Source organism: Pongo abelii, chromosome 5, assembly GCF_028885655.2.
Source record: "Pongo abelii isolate AG06213 chromosome 5, NHGRI_mPonAbe1-v2.0_pri, whole genome shotgun sequence".
In the NCBI taxonomy this organism is placed as follows: domain Eukaryota; kingdom Metazoa; phylum Chordata; class Mammalia; order Primates; family Hominidae; genus Pongo; species Pongo abelii.
In genome coordinates, this window is record NC_071990.2 from 80,873,226 (window position 1) to 80,892,431 (window position 19,206).

Below are 19,206 nucleotides of genomic sequence, written 5' to 3' on the forward strand. Positions count from 1 at the left end.
GAGCTTTGGTATCAGTGGGAATTGGGTGAGACTCTTTGATCAAGCAAGTCGTGTGACCTTAGGCAAGCTACTTGTTCTCTCTAAACCTCAGTGTCTATTTCTAAAATGAGGAAAATTATAATAGCTACCTAGTGGGGTTGCTATGAACAGATGAATTAACTCACAGAGTGCTTGGCCAAGTTTACACATGTACTTCCTACTGTCATTATCATCTTGGTTATCATCACCCTCATTCTCGAGAAGGTGCTGGAGCCTGTGAGTGGAAGTGTGGACTATCCACACTTTTGTTTTTGCTTTGCTATATAACTGGACACTATGGTGCCTGGATCATAAAACTCAGTGGACTAATTTTTCACTTATGAAATGAAGACCATATTTTTTTTCATTGGAAAAGAAGATTTTTGACATGTTAAAACTAGAGAAGAGAGTTGCATGTACTTTGAAAGTAGAAACAGATTATTAGTAGAAGAGATTTCTTCATAGATAAACACAGGTAGATATTAACAATATTACAGTTTTTTGCTTTGATGAATGATCTTTGCATATTCTTTTTTTTATATAGGCAAGTTTAGCTTCTTAAGAGTAGTATCTTAGTTAACAGAACATGGTAGGCATCTGATAAATATCTGTTGAATAAGAGGCATTTTTATTTTTATATAATATGTAAACTTAATAAGTGATAATTAGGCTTAAAATAAATAGCCAATATCTATTTTTAATTAGTAACAATTGGTTATTTAAATATCAGCCCTTCTTAGAAGCGAGTTTACTGGGATATATTTTTACTAAAATTGTCTTAAAAAAATCTGTTTTTGCAGGTGGTTATACCCAGAAGCCCTTTCCAGGCCAAAGGACTTCTTTTGTCATGCATAGAGGATAAAAATCCTTGTATATTTTTTGAACCTAAAATACTTTACAGGGCAGCAGGTAAAGGTTTTCTTTATTTTATATTTGTGAATATCTTTATATACTTTGTTTTTTTACAGCTCTAAAATTCTATCTTTTTTTTCCATATGGTTGGTTTATATTTTCCTTGTAGAAAGAATCTTGATTTCTTTTTTGGCATTTAGTTTGTCCTCAAGTGTAAATTTTATGTTTGGGAAAAATTCACCTAGCCATTTTATATTTTGATTGTGGAAACAAAGAGGAAATGTGAAGTGGTAGCAACAATAAAGGGACTATGTTTAACCACATAGTAGGTACTTAGTAAATATGGATTGAACAGAAAAGTAAATGAGCTCATTTTACTAAATAGTATATGTTTCCTTTTAACTAAAGTGACCATAAAGGTCTTCCTTCATTTAAATCAGGATACCTTTGATTGTGAAGGAGGTGCTGTTAACAATTATGCTGTGCTGTCAGGTCTATGCTGGGATGACTGTGTAAAGCAAACTGAGATGTTTGGTCATCCTCTTTTTAGCTCAAAATCCTGATTTTATAAACATACATTTGTGACTGCTAATTTCTTCACTGTAATGGAAATTTTAAATAGCAAACGACTTTTTCTGTCTAAAGCATTTTAATCACTCCTGGAAGCTTCTTCCTCACTCTTCACAATGGATCCATTCTCCCTATGCCAAAATCAGCCACTTTCTGATTGCCATCAGATTAGGTGTACATGTGTTTGGGCTTCATATAAATCCATGCACACTGCATATGTTCTTTTGTGTTTGCTTTCTTTTACTCAACCTAATGCTTTTGAGATTCATTCATGTTGTTGCTTGTATCAGTAGTTTATTCACTTTTCTTTGCTGAGTAGTAGTCCATTGTATGAATATCTATTGTTCACTTCTATTACAATAATATTACAATTTTGTACAATATTAGAACATTTCTACTTAGTAAGGAACATGGTCATTATATTGGATGAATATTCAGTGTTCATTCCTATTACAATAATATCTTACAACTGTACAATATTAGAACATTACTACTGAATAATGAACATTGTCATTACATCATATGAATGTTCATTGTTCATTGATAGTATTATTACTACTAAGTAATAATAATTTTTCTTGTTATTCTTATTTTTCTAAGTATTCTAGTTACGAAGGAAAGTAGCGTGGCCCTCTTCATCAAGCTAATTTTTTGTGAATAGCATTAGCATATTACAACTATGTTTCTGGAGCCAGCCTGCCAATAAATTCTTCTTGGCTGTGGGGAAAAGAACACCCAAAAATCTGAGGCATGTACAGTATTGTTTAATAAGTAGCATTTCATTGTATGAATAGATCACAATTAATTCATGGCCCATGCAACTGGGCTTCTATTTCAATGTATCCTTCCTCTGTGATGAGTTTTTCAAAGCGGATGTGTCATTTTACACTTTCATTGGAGATTTTTCAGGGTTCCTGTTGCTCTTAAGTTTAAAAACAGATTTTAAATTGACTCTAGATTTATATGGACTCTATTATAGTCTGTATCCCATTATGTAATAAAAATGAATGTAAGAATTTAAAATTTTGAAGTGAATAGGAAAATAGCAATGATATATTGTGAATAGCTTTTTGATGAAAAGGATTTCTAATACTTTGGATATCCTGTGGCTATTATAGTTGTAATGCCAGCCAGCTGTTATAGCCAATCAGTAAAGAAATTTTGCAGTATTTAATAAATGGCGACTAAGTAAGAAAGATTTGAAAAACTAATATTTACTTTGCTGCAAATTTTGAAACCAGAATTGGTCAGGCAAATAAATTTACAGGATTCTAGCTAAGAGAATGCACTTGACAAATTTGTCCTAGGCTTGGCCCTGGGAGAGATTATGAAAGACCCTGATGAGGTTCAGCATTCAAAAGGTTTCCAGAAATTTCCCCATGCTTGATCATGTATCATTTCAAGGATTCTAACTCTGAATCCCTTCTTGACTCCCAGTGGCTCAATAGAGGTCACAGTGATATTGGCTCTTTCATAGCTAGAAAGCTTCTCTGCAGAAGAAATTAGGATAGGAAAAAAGGGCTAACCACCAAAGTCTTCATATTAGTCTTCTCTAGGTGGTTGTCTAAGTTGTTCTCTGGGCCAGCAGAATAATCATCACTGCTAGCTTATTAGAAATGAAAATTGTCAGTTTTTATCCAAGACTTGTGGCATTAGAACCTCTGGGAGCAGAGCCCAGCTCTCTTTGTGTTAGTAGCCCTATAGATTATTCTGATCCATGCTCAAGTTTGTGAAACACTGCCTGAGGTCAGTTCTGAAACAATAACTGATGTTGTCTATGTCCATTTATCTTATTTTATTCTTAGTTCTTATATAGAGAGGATGCTTTTGACCTATGGTTTTCTTAGACTTGACCTCTGGTTCAATATCACTATTACCATATTTTGGTTTCTACTTTTCCTTTTTTTTTTTTTTTTGGATCTTCTGACCCTGATTCTGTAATTTAGCCCACCCTTTTCTAGCCCTGTGTCTCAGATGTACTTTACACTGGTGGTGTAAACTCCAAACATACAGTTGTTTGGAATGATATAAAAGGAATGGTGCATTGTGATTCAGCATTTGATTGAGGAGGCCTCTGGAAGACATTCTGTATTGAAGGAATCAAAGAGACAGTTAAAAGAAGGTGCTTTACATTCATTTCAAAGACCAGAGCAACCTGATAATTTCTAAGTGGTAGTATACTTGCAGTATCCATAAGTAAAAATTTAATAGATTGATTTTTTTCCCCTACATCCCTTCTTTTTAAATTTCTTATGTACATTTGGGAATAGTTAAAATTGAGTGGATGAAAACACAAAATTTTACATTTAAAGTTTTTTAAAAGAGTTCATATTGGGACTCATAATTGTTCATGGATGGACTAATAAATATGGATGTAGAATTATTATAAATACTGGCTGACATTTATATAAAAATAATTGGGAGTTAATTGGGAGCTATGTTTTTACATAATGGTCCATTAGGTTAATTATGCAGTACTGTCGTCCCTCAGTATACTCAGGGGATTTGTTCCAGCCCCTCTACCCCAATACCAAAATCCAGAGCATACTCAAGTCCCATGGCTGGCCTGTGGAACGTGCATGTACAAAAAGTTGGCCCTCCATATATGTGCATTTCATAGGCCATGAATAGTATATTTTCCACCCACATTTAGTTGAAAAAAATTTGCGTATAAGTGGACCCCTCCAGTTCAAACTGTGTTGTTCAAAGATCAACTATAATCTTAACCAAATGGAACATAGTCAAGTATAAGTAAGGATACAAAAAGAGGTAAATGAATGCCAAAGCTGGGCTTTTTCCCTAAAGTTATCTTCCAGGTCCTGGACACATTGATCTTCTGCTTTGATGATTCTATAGGGCACTGAGGATGGGAGATAAAGTACAGAGCTCACTTTAGGTAGAGACTTTGCTAGGAGCCCTTGATTAAAGCCTGTGGGACCACATCTGCTGTGTGAGGTGCAAACTTTGGAATAGTCTAAGGTAATATTTACAAAATCTATGCATTTAAGACCTTGCATTTTATTTATGGAATGGTATCTTAAACACATAAATACATTTATGAATTATATAATTCCATAAAGTTAGATATGTTAGTTATGCTAATATAAGGCCTTAAGTAATATGGAAATTTATTTCTCTCTAATATAAATGTCTAAGTTGGCAGTCCAGGGCTAGTGTGATAGTTCCTCAGTCATCAGGGTACCGGGCCTCTTTTCTCTGGTGCTGTGCTGTCTTCAACATGTAGTTTTCAGTTCCTGGTCCTAGGTAGTTGCACCAGCTCCCAATATCACATATGTATTTCAGCTACCAGGAAGGGAGGAGAAGGAAAGGAAAAGGTATTCTCCTTCTCTTTAAAGAATAACTTGAAGATTGCACGCATTAAATTTCACTTCCCACGGGTCACATCTAATCATATGGCCATGACTGCACCTAACCACAGAAGAGGCTGAGAAAGCTAGTCTTTGGCTTAAGTGCCTAACTAAAAATTTTATTATTACTCAATGACAGGAAATGGATATTGAGGGACAACTACCAGTCTCTACCACAATTGCTTGCATGGTTTCCAAAAGAAGCTATAAATTTTAAGGAGGGAAGAGATCTGTTTGAAATAATTCAGCTGTTTACCCTTTGACTCATAGTCCACTTCTAGGAATCCGTTTTGGAGATACATTGGCAAAAATTTGAAGAAAATGTTACTGGTCATTGCAGTGCCCTTTAAACGAACAAGAACTGGAAACAACACATTTGCCCATCACTAGAGGATTTTAGGTTGGTTGAATAAGCTAAGCTCCATCCATCTGATGGGTTACACTGCATTGTTTAAAGGAAGGAGACAGATCTCTTTATATTGTGGTAACAGTCAGGGTTTGATTGGAGACCAAAACTAGAAGAAGCAAAACTGAAAGATATAAGAAATATATTCTAAGCATCTGACCATTTGCAGCTGTAAAAACTGGTTAAACAGTCTAAGAAAGATTGTTGCTTCTGTGTTTGATGCTATAACCTGAAGTCCATGGGGAAGACTGTGAGGAAGGGAAGATGGAAATAAAGTAGGGGTAACAAGAACAAAATAGAACTCAATACAGTGGATTGGAACTTAGGTCCATCTCTCACCACCTCCAAGCCTTAGTGTAGGAAAAACGTTGGCTGCTAGGAGACCGGGTAGGCGGCTGTTTGAATAGCCTGTTTATGTGATGTCATGGAGAAGGCCTGGATTAGCAGAAGGAAATGGGTTAGAAATTTTTTTAGATTATATGAAATATTTGGTGTCTAAATGAATTTAAGGAGGGGAAAGGAGAAGGAGGTGTTAAGAGTAAGTGTAGAATAAGATTTTCTTTTCTGGTATTAATGGAGGAATAGTAGATTAGATACCCTGAAATAAATGGTGTGTGATTGTGTGTGTGCTGATTTTAAATATATACTGAGCAGGCATGAAAATTAGAACTCTGCAGAGTTCAAAAGCAAAGTGGAGCTCAGAATTCTGGGAGGTAAGTGAATGCCGAAGCTGGCTTTTTCCTTATAGTCATCTTCCAGGTCCTGGACACATTTAACTTTTCTTTGATGATTCCATGGGGGCACTGAGGACAGGAGATAAAGTACAGAGCTCACTTTAGGTAGAGACTTTGCTAGGAGCCCTTGATTAAAGCCTGTGGGACCCATCCACAGTGTGAGGTGCAAAGGTGGCAGGATGGAAACTTACCTGTCTTGCTCTATCCTCTTGGAGAAGAAAAAAAAAATCTCTTCTGAGAGTTTTTATCACAAGATGAATTTTATACAGGATTATAATTTGAATATGTGCTAGTAGTGCGGTCTGAAAGCACTTAAGCAGATAATTAAAAGTGATTCTGTGTGGATGGTGTCCATGAAAACTGTGGAAGGAAACAAAATCCTCTCTGGAGTCACTTCAACTTAGGTTAGCAACAACCCAAATACTCCCGCAGATAAAGTTCCAAGTAAAAGATAGAATCCCTTTGAGCAGAAAAAAGAAAAGGCAGCTATAAACCCATGTAGACTTTAGATATGAAAACTATTTTATAGGAAATGCAAAATGTAGGCCACGCGTGGTAGCTCATGCCTGTGATCCTAGCACTTTGGGAGGCTGAGGTGGGAGGATCACTTGAGCCCAGGAGTTTGAGACCAGCCTGGGCAATATGGTAAAACCCTGTCTCTACACAAAAAATGCAAAATGTAGCCAGGTGTCATGGCATGCGCCTGTAGTCCTAGCTACTTGGGAAGCTGAGGTGGGAGGATCACCTGCGCCTGGGGAGGCTGAGGCTGCAGTGAGCCATGGTGGGACCACTGCACTCCAGCCTGGATGTCAGTGAGACCTTGTCTCAAAAAAAAAAAAAAAAAGGAAAACATGGGTTTCATATTAAAAAAAAGGAGACACTTGAGAATACAAGAAGGTGACAAGCATAGTTGAAGAAAAACAACAGAAGGTTTAAAAAGAAAAATATAATAAAAATCTCCGATGGTTTAAGCCCAGAAATTTATAAACAGATGACGGGAGAATTGATAAACTGGAAGATAAAACCAAAGCAATAACCAGAATATAATCTAGAGAGAGAACGAGAAAGGAAGGAGAGGTTGAATGTAGAGGGATACTGAGAAGGTCTAAATATATCTAAGGAAGCAAACATGAGTGTGTTTCCTAATAATATTCATCAGCAAAATTTTGCTGACAAAAAAGTGATTCCCTGGCATATTTTTGCCATTTTGCCTCATCAGAACTAAACCAGTGCAGTAGGAAATATTTCAGGGAAGCATCAACTACTGCCTGCTTTTCCCTCCTGTAGTACTATCAAGGTAGAGATGTTATTTACTCAAGTCTGGAGTAGTAGTCCATATATAAGCTCTAAAATAAAGTAGGTAAAGGATACTAGGTAAAGGGTTCGTTAGGAAGCTAAAGGTAGGCATCAACAAGTTAACTTGTCAACTTTAAAAATAATTTACCTGTAGTGTATAATTTTAATCTGTATCCATATCATTTATATTACTAAATCCTGTTTAAGAATGATTCACTTACAGAGGTAAATGCAAGGCTTTTGCTTATGGTTGCAGTGCAGAGCTCTCACTTACTGGTTAACCTGGGCACCTCTGGGTTTCTTCTTTTCCTTGTAGAACATACTCTTTCCATGCTTACTGCCCTTATCTTACCCAATGTGGTTCTGAAGGGGCTGACAGTCATCTCATCTGACCTCCATGATCTCAGGACATGGCCATGTGCCTCAATCTCAGCCATTCTGATTTCTTTTCTGGGATTTTCTATGTGGAGTCAGAGTTTAACTTTCTATGGGTGGTTTGCCTGGGATGATGGGTGACTGGGGCTCCAAATTACTCTTACTCCTTTAATCTTCCTTTGATTAGTAAGCTTCTTTCACATCTCTCCATTTAATCTCATTTTAAGTTTAATGTATTTTTAGTTTCAGTCTCCTGTAGATTTTACTAATATAATAGGTAATTTTGATGAATACATAATCTTGGCTAGAGAAGAGATGCCTCTTTTAAGATGAAAATATCCTTCGTTAATAGCACAATAAACTGCAGCTGTCATGATTTAACATAGATACTTCTTTTGTCTTAATAGGTGAAGTAGGAACCCCCTCTGTTTACTCATAATCATATTTCATAAGGTTGCTGAGAGGATTTAAGTGAGATTATCCATGTGTGTACCTGCCTACTCTTTAAGTGCCATTAGAACACTTATGTGCTAGACACTGGGCTATCTTGTGTAGACATGGGGACTATGTCATTTAATCCTCACAACCAGCATATCAGGTAAATTCTGTCATTATCACCATTTTATAGATGAGGAACCTAAGGATTAGGGAAATTAGACAAGTTGCCCAAAGTCACACAACCAGGATTGGGCATATTTGGCACAGATAGTGACTTTAAGAAACTTGCTCAAGCTCACAGAAATAATGAGCGATGGATTTAAGTTTTAAACCAAGACATTTTGACACCAGAGGCTGCCGTCTTTCTAATACTACCCTATTTTGCATCCCACCTAATTATTATTGAATGGAGGACATAAATGAAATATAACTTCCTCCAGTGTCCTAGTTTCATGTCAGGAAATAGCTGTCTAGTTTTTAAAAGTTTCCCACATAATTAAAATGATCTTATTTTTTATTTTTTCGAGACAGGGTCTCCCTCTGTTGCCCAGGATGGAGTGCAGTGGTGTGATCACAGCTCATGGCATCCTCAACCTCCTGGGCTCAGGTGATTCTCCCACCTCAGCCTTTGAAGCAGCTGGGACCACGGGCATGTGCCACCATGCCTTGCTAATTTTCGTATTTCTCAATTTTTTTGAGTTTTTGAGAAACTCAATTTTTGAGTTTCTCCATGTTGCCCAGGCTGATAAAATGATCTACTTTTTAACTGAATGGAAATATATACAGTTGGCGCTCTTTATCTGTGGGTTCCAGAGCCATAAGTTTAACCAACCATAGATTGAAAATATTTGAAAAAATAATTACACTGAACATGTACAGGCCTTTTTTCTTGTCATTATTCTCTAAACAATACAGTATAGCAGCCATTTACATAGAATTTACATTGTATTAGGCATTATAAGTAATCTAGATGTGATTTTAAGGATAAGGGAGGTTGTGCATAGGTTCTATGCAAATCCTATGCCATTTAGATCAGGGATCTGAGCATCTGTGGATTTTTGTATCTTCAAGAAGTCCTGAACCAAACCCCCAGGCATACCAAGGGATGACTGTAGTATTCATAGTCATGACTTAAGGTAGTACATCCCTATGTAGTATATAGTCCAAAGTTTGAATATATATATTGCATTAATTTCTCCATTGTCATAGGATTAATTTGCTTCTTTGAAAGTTATAAAAACTACCTGTCACAGTCTGGTCTGGTTACAGGTAGGGGGTTTGGGAACCTTTGCACCTTGTAATCAGTCATTAAGGGACCTAGTCATATGTCCCCAGATAGAGGCAAAGGCAGCTGGGAAATGTAGTCTTCCTGCATTTGGGCGAGAAGAGAGGTCGTTTGGCGCCTGTGCAGCTTGTGCCAGTCACAGCTCCTGTTGATCTCTCTGACTCCATCATTTCCGGGCCTGATCTCTCTGACTCCATCATTTCTGGGCCTGTGCTCATAAACTGCTCTCTGTGCAAACCTCTGGGCTGTGATGACTCTCCCATGTGTCCAGCCTTTAGAAATGATTTCTTTCAATTCAGCCATTAACTTCATAAATTGTACAGATGAAAATGAAAATAAGTCATATATTCTTTATGCAGCAATTTTCTTGAATTTTATTTCTCCTTATTTTGCATATGCAATCAATATATATAAAACTTTAGGTTTCCTGAACATAGAAGGAGAAAGTAACCTAATAATATTTTTGATTTCCTGATTATTTATTGTAATTATGACATTTGAGTGCAATGAATCTTTTTAGAAATGGAAGAAGGACGTTTAGAAAAGGTAGATAAGGCAGAAAAATCTAGCTGGTGTAAAAAATGTACAAAATAGTGATGATTCAAAAAGAGAGTGAGTCAGTGTGACATTATCACATATAGGCATCTTGTGAAGAAGATATTCTTTAATGTCTTTTGGTTTTACTTAGTTGAAATTGAATGACACATCACATCAGTGATATTGAATTAAATATGATTTTCATCTGTGATTCTTCTAGTGGGAAATCAAGACAGACTAAAAGACTAAAATCCTTGTATTGTTTGTCTTGTTTCTAGGATTTCTGGATAATCCAAAAATAGGTAAAAATAGGACATAATGATATTGAGGAACTTTTTTAGCAGATGTACTAATTGTATATGAATTCATATATTTTGAAGAGATGAACATTATTTAAAGTAGCTTTTTAATGGTAGAAGACTTAAAATATTTTTGCCAAGTATCAGTGTACATAAAGAGAGAAATTAATATTTTGTATTTTACATTAAGCAGATTAATTTGTGTGAGTTAGTATATTTAATACTAGGTACACTCACAGGAGTAAGTTGGATCCATTAGTGGGAGAAATTGAATTCATTTGTTAGATTTTTAAATTAGTTTCTAAATTGAAATAATACTTATACATAATTTAAAAAGTCAAATGATGGCTTCTAATAAAAAATAGCAGTTCCTTACCTTACCCTTGACCAAATCCAAGCATCTTTCCCCACAGGCAACAACTTTCAACTCTTTTAGTTGAAAGAGTTGAACTCCAGACTTTAAGAAATGCATTTTATTTATAAATCATGTAGTCTCAGGCATTCTGTCCTAGCAAAACAAAGTGGACTAAGACAATTAGGTTTGCTAAATGTCAGCTGGATCCTTAACTACAGTGAAGTAGTTCTGATACCCTCTTGAGTTTATTTAATTTCTTCTTTTTAAATTAAAAATGTATACAACTGCTGAAAATCTGATAATTTTATTTTGTTGTACACAATGTTATAATTAAGGCATTGGTTTACAATGGCTTACCTTATTTTCTTAAAAATATTTATTTTTCTCATTATAAAGGTAACACATACTCTGTCTGTCAGCCATCGATGCTTAACAGGCCACTCCTAAAACTTAGTGGCTAAGTCAACAACGTTCTTTATATAGCTGATCTGCAGGTCAGCATTTAGGCCGGTCACAGCTCAGCAATTCTGGTCTTGTCTAGGCTCCCTCTATAGTCATAGATAGTCTATATTCAGTTGCAGGTCAGTTGCATAGGTCTATAGTCAGTTGCAGGTCAGGTGTGGGTTGGATTTGCTGATTTTAGTTGGGCTATTTCACCAGTTATGGCTGGTAGGCTTTGGTCTATCTGTCCCTTTATCACCCTGCAGGCTAGCTCAAGCTTGTTCACCTGATGGAAGCAGAGGTTGTAAGGCCCTTGAAGCATAGGCTTGGAGTTGACATACTGTCACTTCTGCTATAGTATGTTGGCCAAAATAAGTCACAAAGTCAGCCCAACTTGAAGAGAAGGACAAATAGACATCATCTCTTCATGGGAAAAGATGCATACTCATATTGCAGAAGGGTGTGAATACAGGGAGATTTGGATTGTATCTATTGTTTAATCTTTTATATATGTTTGTACTGAAAAGTACAAACAAAGATAAAAGGAACTCATAAGTCTATCCTCTAACTACTGTTGACTTTTTGTTGTATATACTGTAAGACTTATCTATACTTTTAAGCATATATTATTAATTTATTTCAGTTTCCATTTGATTACGTCATGTTTGTTTATTTCATATTTATTCTTTTATGAAGTGGTCAAGTAGATTTCTATTTCGTTCTTAAAATTTCATGGTAGCATTTATTGTAAATCTACAGTTCCAGATATCTAAAGCAAGCAGGACTTCAGCTAATACGCAATTATTCTATTTTGTGATGAGAAGGCCCTGACTTAGTATTGAGTAGCAAGAAGAATCAAAAGGTGTTCAGTCAACTGACAGTGCAATTGCCTTTGAATTTGTTTGGATATCTTCTGTGACTGAGTTAATAAACTGAACTATTCATGGAATAGAACCCAGTGGGATTTTCTTATACTATGGTATATTTTTAATATTATTCACTTTTCAGGCTAAGTTTGATCATAAGCAGATATCTATTTTTGATCATTAGCTTTAAGGTATTTACAATCTCAATGACTAAGCTTAAGCTATGTGGTAGAGTGATTTATTTTTGTTCCTGAATAAAAGTTTAATAACATGAGTCATGTGTTTTCTTTGTAAGAAGTTCCAGCATCACGGAACTATATAGCATAATACAGTGAAAGTTCCCTTTCCCTACTGGCTCACTTTGAACTCCTTTCCTTAAGCCTTTTTCTGTGCTTTTATATTTACATATGTGAATATATAGAATACATTTACTTCCATGTAAACAGATTTTGTGTGTGTAACATAAAAATATTGTATTATAAACATTGTTTTGTAACTTGCTTTGCAAATTATTTTCTATCCATTTAGTCAAGTATGTGAGTGTATAAAATGTACACGCACAAATAATACAAATAAGAGCATGTTACAAATATTGTATAACTTGCTTTTCTTACCAATATATTTTTGATATATTTCTGTGTCTATTCACATAGGCTTAGCTCGTTTTTATATTCATAAAACCATATTCATTTTATAGTCATAAAATTTCTTCACATGTACCTTCACATGTATCCTTTCCCTATTATGGAACAACAAGTTGTTTCTAAATTCTGGTTATTTTAAACAATATTGAAGAAAACATCTCTGCTTGTATATATATGTGTATGTAGAAGAAGAAAATTACGCCTTTGTTCTTTATTGTAAAAACTCTACAACCTGTGTCTCTTAATCCTTTTCTTGCTTTCTCTAAGCCCCATATATTCAATTTAGCCCTGAGTAATGCATGATTGACGAAGCCAGATGCTGTGTGTCTAAATAGCCGTTAATGAAAAACTATGGAAGGATAGGGAATCATTGCCACAGGTATTGTGGGGAGGCAAGACTCAATAAAGTAACTGTTACTGAAATCTAAAAATGAAAACAGGAAATATTTGTCAGACATTTAACTTGGCAATTTTAAGAGTGAAAACCTTGTGTTTTTATTCACTTGTGTATCAGAATTTGCCATTTTTTAAATTAAAAGTTATTTTTTTAAGAGCAGTTTTAGGTTCACAGCAAAATTGAGGGATAGACACGGAGATTTTCCACATACCCACTGACCTCAAACAAGCATAGCCTTCCCCGTTGTCAACATCCCCATCAGAGTTGTACATTTTTTACAGTTGATGACCTATGTTAACACATTGTCATCACTCAAAGTCCATGGTTTACATCAGTGTTCACTCTTAGTGTTGTACCTTCTGTGGGTTGTATAATGACATGTATTTACCACTATAATGTCTTGCAGAGTATTTCCACTGTCCTAGAAATTTTCTGTGCTTCATCTGTTTGTCTCCCCTCACTTCAACCCCTGGCAACCACTGATAGCTTTATTGTATCCATAGTTTTATCTTTTCCAGAATGTCATATAATTGGAATCATACAGTATGAAACCTTTTCAGATTGGCTTCCTTCACTTAGTAATATGTATTTAAGGTTCCTCCATGTCTTTTCATGGCTCGATAACTCATTTCTATTTAATGCTGAATAATACTCCATTGTTTGGAAGTAACACAGTTTATTTATTCATTCACCTGCAGAAAGGTATCTTGGTTGCTTCTAAGTTTTGACAGTTATGAATAAAGTTGCTATAAACATCCATGTGCAGGTTTTTGTGTGCAAATAAGTTTCAACTTATTTATCTAGTAGTAATTGTTTTATAAATTTGGGAGCTCCAGTGTTAGGTGCATATTATTTAGGATTGTGATATTTTCCTGTTGGGGTAGTCCTTTTATCATTATGTAATATCCCTCTTTGACTTTTTAAATTGTTGTTGCTTTAAAGTCTGTTTTGTCTGAGAATACCTACTCCTGCTTGCTTTGGTTTCCATTTGCATGGAACATCTTTCTCCATCCCTTTACCTGAAGTTTATGTGAGTCCTTATGTGTTAAGTGAGTCTCTTGAAGACAGACAGTAGATACTTGGTTGGTAGATTTTTATTTATTCTCTATCTTTTAAGTGGAGCATTTAAGCCATATACATTTAACATTAGCATTGAGATGTGAGGTACTGTTTTATTCATCATGTTGTTGCCTGAATACCTTTTTTTAAAAGTTTTCTTTTTTTTATAGGCCTTGTGAGATTTATAATTTAGGGAGGTTCTATTTTGGTATATTTCAAGGTTTTGTTTCAAGATTTAGAACTCCTTTTAGAAGTTCTTGTAGTGCTAGCTTGGTAGTGGAGAATTCTTTCAGCATTTGTTTATCTGAAAAAGACTTTATCTCTTCTCTATTTATGAAGGTTAGTATTGCTGCATACAAAATTCTTGGCTGATAATTATTTTGTTTAAGGAGGCTAAAGATAGGACCCTAATCACTCTTGGCTTGTAGGGTTTCTGCTGAGAAATCCACTGTTAATCTGAGATGTTTTCCTTTATAGGTTACCTGATGCTTTTGCCTCACAATTCTGAAGATTCTTTCCTTTGTCTTGACTTTAGATAACTTGATGACCACGTGCCTAGGAGATGATCTTTTTGCAATGAATTTCCCAGGTGTTCTTTGAGCTTTTTGTATTTGAATGTCTAGATCTCTAGCAAGGACAGGGAAGTTTTTCTCTATTATCCCCTCTAATAAGTTTTCTGAACTTTTTGATTTTTCTTCTTCCTTAGGAACACCAATTATTCTTAGGTTTGGTCATTTAACATAATCCCAAATTTCTTGGAGGCTTTGTTCATTTTTCTTTGTCTTTTGGTTAATTTGTAAGCCTTGTCTTTGAGCTCTGAAGTTCTTTCTTCTACTTGTTCTAGTCTGTTGTTGAAACTTTGCAGTGTATTTTTTATTTCTTTAAGTGTGTCTTTCATTTCCAGAACTTGTGACTGTTTTTTCTTTATGATATTTATTTCTCTGTATACCTTTTCATCCATATCCAGCACTGTTTTTTTTTAAATTTTCTTTAAGTTGTTTTTTTACCTTTTCTGGTACCTCCTTGAGTACCTTAATAATCAACCTTCTGAATTCCTTATCTGGCAATCAGGGATTTTTTTTCTTCGTTTGGATCTATTGTTGGAGAGCAAGTGTGATCTTTTGGGGGTGTTACAGAACCTTGTTTTGCCATATTACCATAATTTTCTGGTTCCTTCTCATTTTGATAGACTGTTTCAGTGGAAAGATCTGGAACTCAAGGGCTGCTGTTCAGATTCTTTTGTCCTGTGGGTTGATCCCTTGATGTGATGTTCTCCCCTTCACCTGGAGATGGGGCTTCCTGAGAGAGCTGGACTGCAGTGATTGTTATTGTCTTTCTTGCTTTAGCCACTCAGCGGGGCTACTGGGCTCTGGGCTGATGCTGGGGAATGTCTGCAAAGAGTCCTGTAAGGTGATATGTCTTCGTATCTCCTAGCTGTGGATGCCAGCACCTGCTCCAGTATAGGTGGCAAGGGAGTTAAGTGTACTCTATGACAGTCCTTGGTTGTCGTTTTGTTTAGTGTGCTGGTTTTTTCGAATGCTGGTTACGCCAGCAGTGAAATTGTTATGTGGACAGACTTAGAACCTCTGGTTAGTCAGGATGTTGTAGATGGTAGAATTAGCTGTTTTCTCCTTTTTTTGGAGCAGGGTTATTCTGTTATGTCTTGAGTTGGTTGGCCTCTAGCCAGGAGGTGGTGCTTTTAAAGAGTACCAGCTGTGGTAGTAGAAGGGGGATACAAGTTTGTTCTTCATTGGTCAGGATGAGTACTTGGGTTCTTCAGGCAATGGATGGGGCCCTAGAGTTCTCAAGGGTTTATGTATTTTGGCTCAGGCTACCAGGGTGGGTAGTGAAAAACCATGAGGTGGGGGCAGGCCCAGGTAGGTCTGAGCTCAGACTCTCCTTGAGCAGGGCTTGCCGAGGCCACTGTGGGTGATGGGGTGTGGTTCTCAGGCCAATAGATTTATGTTCCAGGGGCATTATGGCTGCCTCTGCTGTGTCATACTGGTCGCCAGGGAAGGGGGGAAAGCCGGCGGTGACAGGCCTCACCTAGCTCCCATGCAGCCAGCAAGGCCAGTCTCACTCATGCCATGCCCCACCAACAGCACACATTTATATTCAGGCAGCTGGGGAAAGTGGATAGATCTTGCCCCAGACTACAAGCCTTCCTGCTGAGAAAACAAGCAGGGCTCTCAGGCCTTGCCCTTTTCCGTCTGCCTGCACCATCAGCTGTGGCTTCTGTGCTTGTATCTGCAAGTTATATCTGCATTTCCCGTTTGCCCCCTGGACTCTGCTCAGGAAAATTTGTACTCAGTTGAAAGTATTATGAAGTTCAGCTAGAAGCTTCTTTCATCCTATGGCCCCTCCCTAATTCCACTGGCTGCCTTCCCCAAGGACCCCTGTGAGATAAGTCAGGGATGGCTTTCTCTGGTTTGAGCCGGGGACTGGGAGTGCCTACAGGGCGCTTCCCACTCCTTCTACTTTGATATTTCACTTGGCTGCCTAAATCCATTTTAACTTCAGATGAGGTTAAATTCTTCTCCTGTGATCTGGATTTTTAGGTTCCCCAGTGGGGATGTCTGTTCAGAGGCAGACTTTTCCCCCACTCACACTTTGGGAACTTACAGTTTTTCAGCTGTCTCATGGAGTTTGCAGTGTCAGGCTACTTCTTTCAAAGGGCCTGTGAATTCTTTTGGTTTTCCTGGTAGGTTCCTGTGGTGGTTCTTTGACGAAGAGTTTACAGTGTGAATCTCCACACACTATTCTGTCCTGTCTTGTATCTACCATTTTCTCCATGTTGGTAATTTAGATCTTTGTATTTCCTCTAGCTTTTAAAATTTTAGTAGTATAAAATTTTCTTTGCAGTATCATTTGATTAAATGTGTTAATACATGTATTTAGAATCATGCCTGACACACAGTAAATGCTTAATAAATTTTAATGGTGTTATTAAAAGTTGTTGCTATTATTATCATATAAAAATCTCCAATGGTTTATTTTAATATTAACTGTTAAACCTAAGCTTTTATTTAGAATGTTGGGGCATGAGAACTAATTAGAAGAAGTATTCTAACTCAGTAGAGAGGATGGGGTAAGGGTCTATAAAACATTAGCAAGCGGGGTCAGCTGATACTTAGCCAGTTTTAGGGTTAGTCTAGAACTACCAACAGAGTAAACAGGCAGCCTACAGAAGGAGAGAAAATATTTGCAAACTATGCACCTAACAAAGGTCTAATATCCAGAATCTGAGGAACTTGAACAAACTTACAAGCCAAAAGCAACCCCAAGCAAAAAAGTGGGCAAAGGACATGAACAGACACTTTTCAGAAGAAAGACAATCATGTAGCCAACAAGCATACGAGAAAATGCTCAACATCACCCATCATTAGAGAAATGCAAATCAAAACCACAATGAGATACCATCTCACACCAATCAGAATAGCTATTATTAAAAAGTCAGAAATTAAGAGATGCTGGCAAAGTTGTGGAGAAAAGGGAACATTTATACACTGCTGGTGGAAATGGCAACTGGTTCATCCATTGCGGAAAGCAGTTTTGTGTTTTCTCAAAGAACTTAAAAAAGAATTACCATTCAACCCAGCAATCCCATTATTGAATATATACCCAAAGGAATATAAATCATTCTACCATAAAGACACATGCACGTTTATGTTCATTGCGGCACTATTCACAATAGCAAAGACATGAAATCAACCTAAATGCCAATCAATGATAGACTGGGTAAAGAAAATGTAGTATATATATACCATGGAAAACTCTACAGCCATAAAAAAGAGTGAGATCATGTCCTTTTCAGGAAGATGGATGGAGCTGGAGACCATTATCCTTAGCAAACTAACGCGTGAACACAAAACCAAATACCACATGTTCTCGCTTATAAGTGGAAGGTAAACATTGAGTACACACAGAAAAGAGAACAACAGACACTGGGGGTCTACTTGAGGGTGGAGGGTGGAAGGAGGGTGAGGATCAGAATAATACCTATCACTGAGGTTGGTGGATCACTTGAGCCAAGAGTTTGAGACCAGCCTGGGCAATATGGTGAGACCCCCGTCTCTACAAAAAAATACAAAAATTAGCCTGGCGTGGTGGTGTACTCCCGTAGTGCCAGATTCTTGTGAGGTTGAGATGGGAAGATCACTTGAGCCTGGGAGGTGGAGGTTGCAAGTGAGCCGAGATTGCACCACTGCACTCCAGCCTGGGCGACAGGGTGACACCCTGTCTTAAAAAACCCTCCAAAACCCCAAAACCCAAAAAACAAACTACCAATCGCTTACCATGCTTATTACCTGGGTGATGAAATAATTTGTGTACCAAGCCCCCCTGACATGCAGTTTACCTATATGGCAAACCTGCACATGTACCCTTGAACATAAAATAAAAATAAAAATAAAAAAAGGTTTTCTGAAAAGAGAGGAATTGTTTTTGCAGTTTAGTAGCCATTGATGGGGTGGTTCAGATTTAGCAAGAGAGGTGGATAGAAACAGTAGCTGGGTCTATGGTCATATGAGGGCCACTGTGGTACATTTTTAGTCTTTCTGGGACTCTTACAGATTATTTAGAGTTATTTACAACATATTCTAACATATTTGGGAGTGTATTTTATCACTTTAAATTAAGCCATAATCTTCCACTTTTTGACTACAGGCCATTCCTAATGTGTTTCTCAGAATGTGTGCGAAGTCAAATATCTGGAAGTCAAATATTTACTTACATTTAATAAATAGATTTCTTTACCAAGAGAGCTAAAATAAGATTCTATTTAAACTTCACCTTTTATACACGGTTGTCAGTGATGTAGTTTCCAGCATTTTACATATACCTTTAATTTTTTTTTAATTGATCAATTCAAGTGACTTAAATGCACTGAGCATCCAGCTGAGGTTAAAAATTTACTGTGTGCAACATAGCAAATAATTTCTTACTTGACCCTTACTTATTCCCCTTTGTGATAAGAGTGTTTTCACTTTTCTGTTTTTTACTTATAAAGTATTGAGGGCAAATAAGAATTCTAATAGTGTAGAAACATTGCTATACAGGCAGTGACATTAACAATGCCCAAACTGAACAGTTGACTAGCAGAAAGGGTGTTGAGCTTCCATTCTTATAGGTAGCTTATCTTCAGAATTTCAAATTTAGAATAAAAGCCATATAATAAGCCCTTTAGGAGTCTTCATCTACACTATATGTATAAGTGTGTGTTGAGCATAAGTTGAAAATATGAAAATTTAGGTCTGCCCATACTTAG

At 36.6% G+C, this 19,206-nt stretch overlaps 1 protein-coding gene across 8 annotated transcripts in view; it reads left to right on the top strand.

Annotated features, from left to right (window-relative positions):
• The window catches only part of BCKDHB (branched chain keto acid dehydrogenase E1 subunit beta), a 239,714-nt gene that overhangs the window by 59,384 nt on the left and 161,124 nt on the right, over window positions 1–19,206 (top strand). For 7 of the 8 annotated variants that reach the window (XM_063724679.1, XM_024247917.3, XM_054556883.2 and 4 more), the window contains exon 6: window positions 819–927. In XM_063724679.1, coding sequence (XP_063580749.1) covers window positions 819–927 — 109 coding nt within the window. 8 annotated transcript variants of the gene reach the window in all.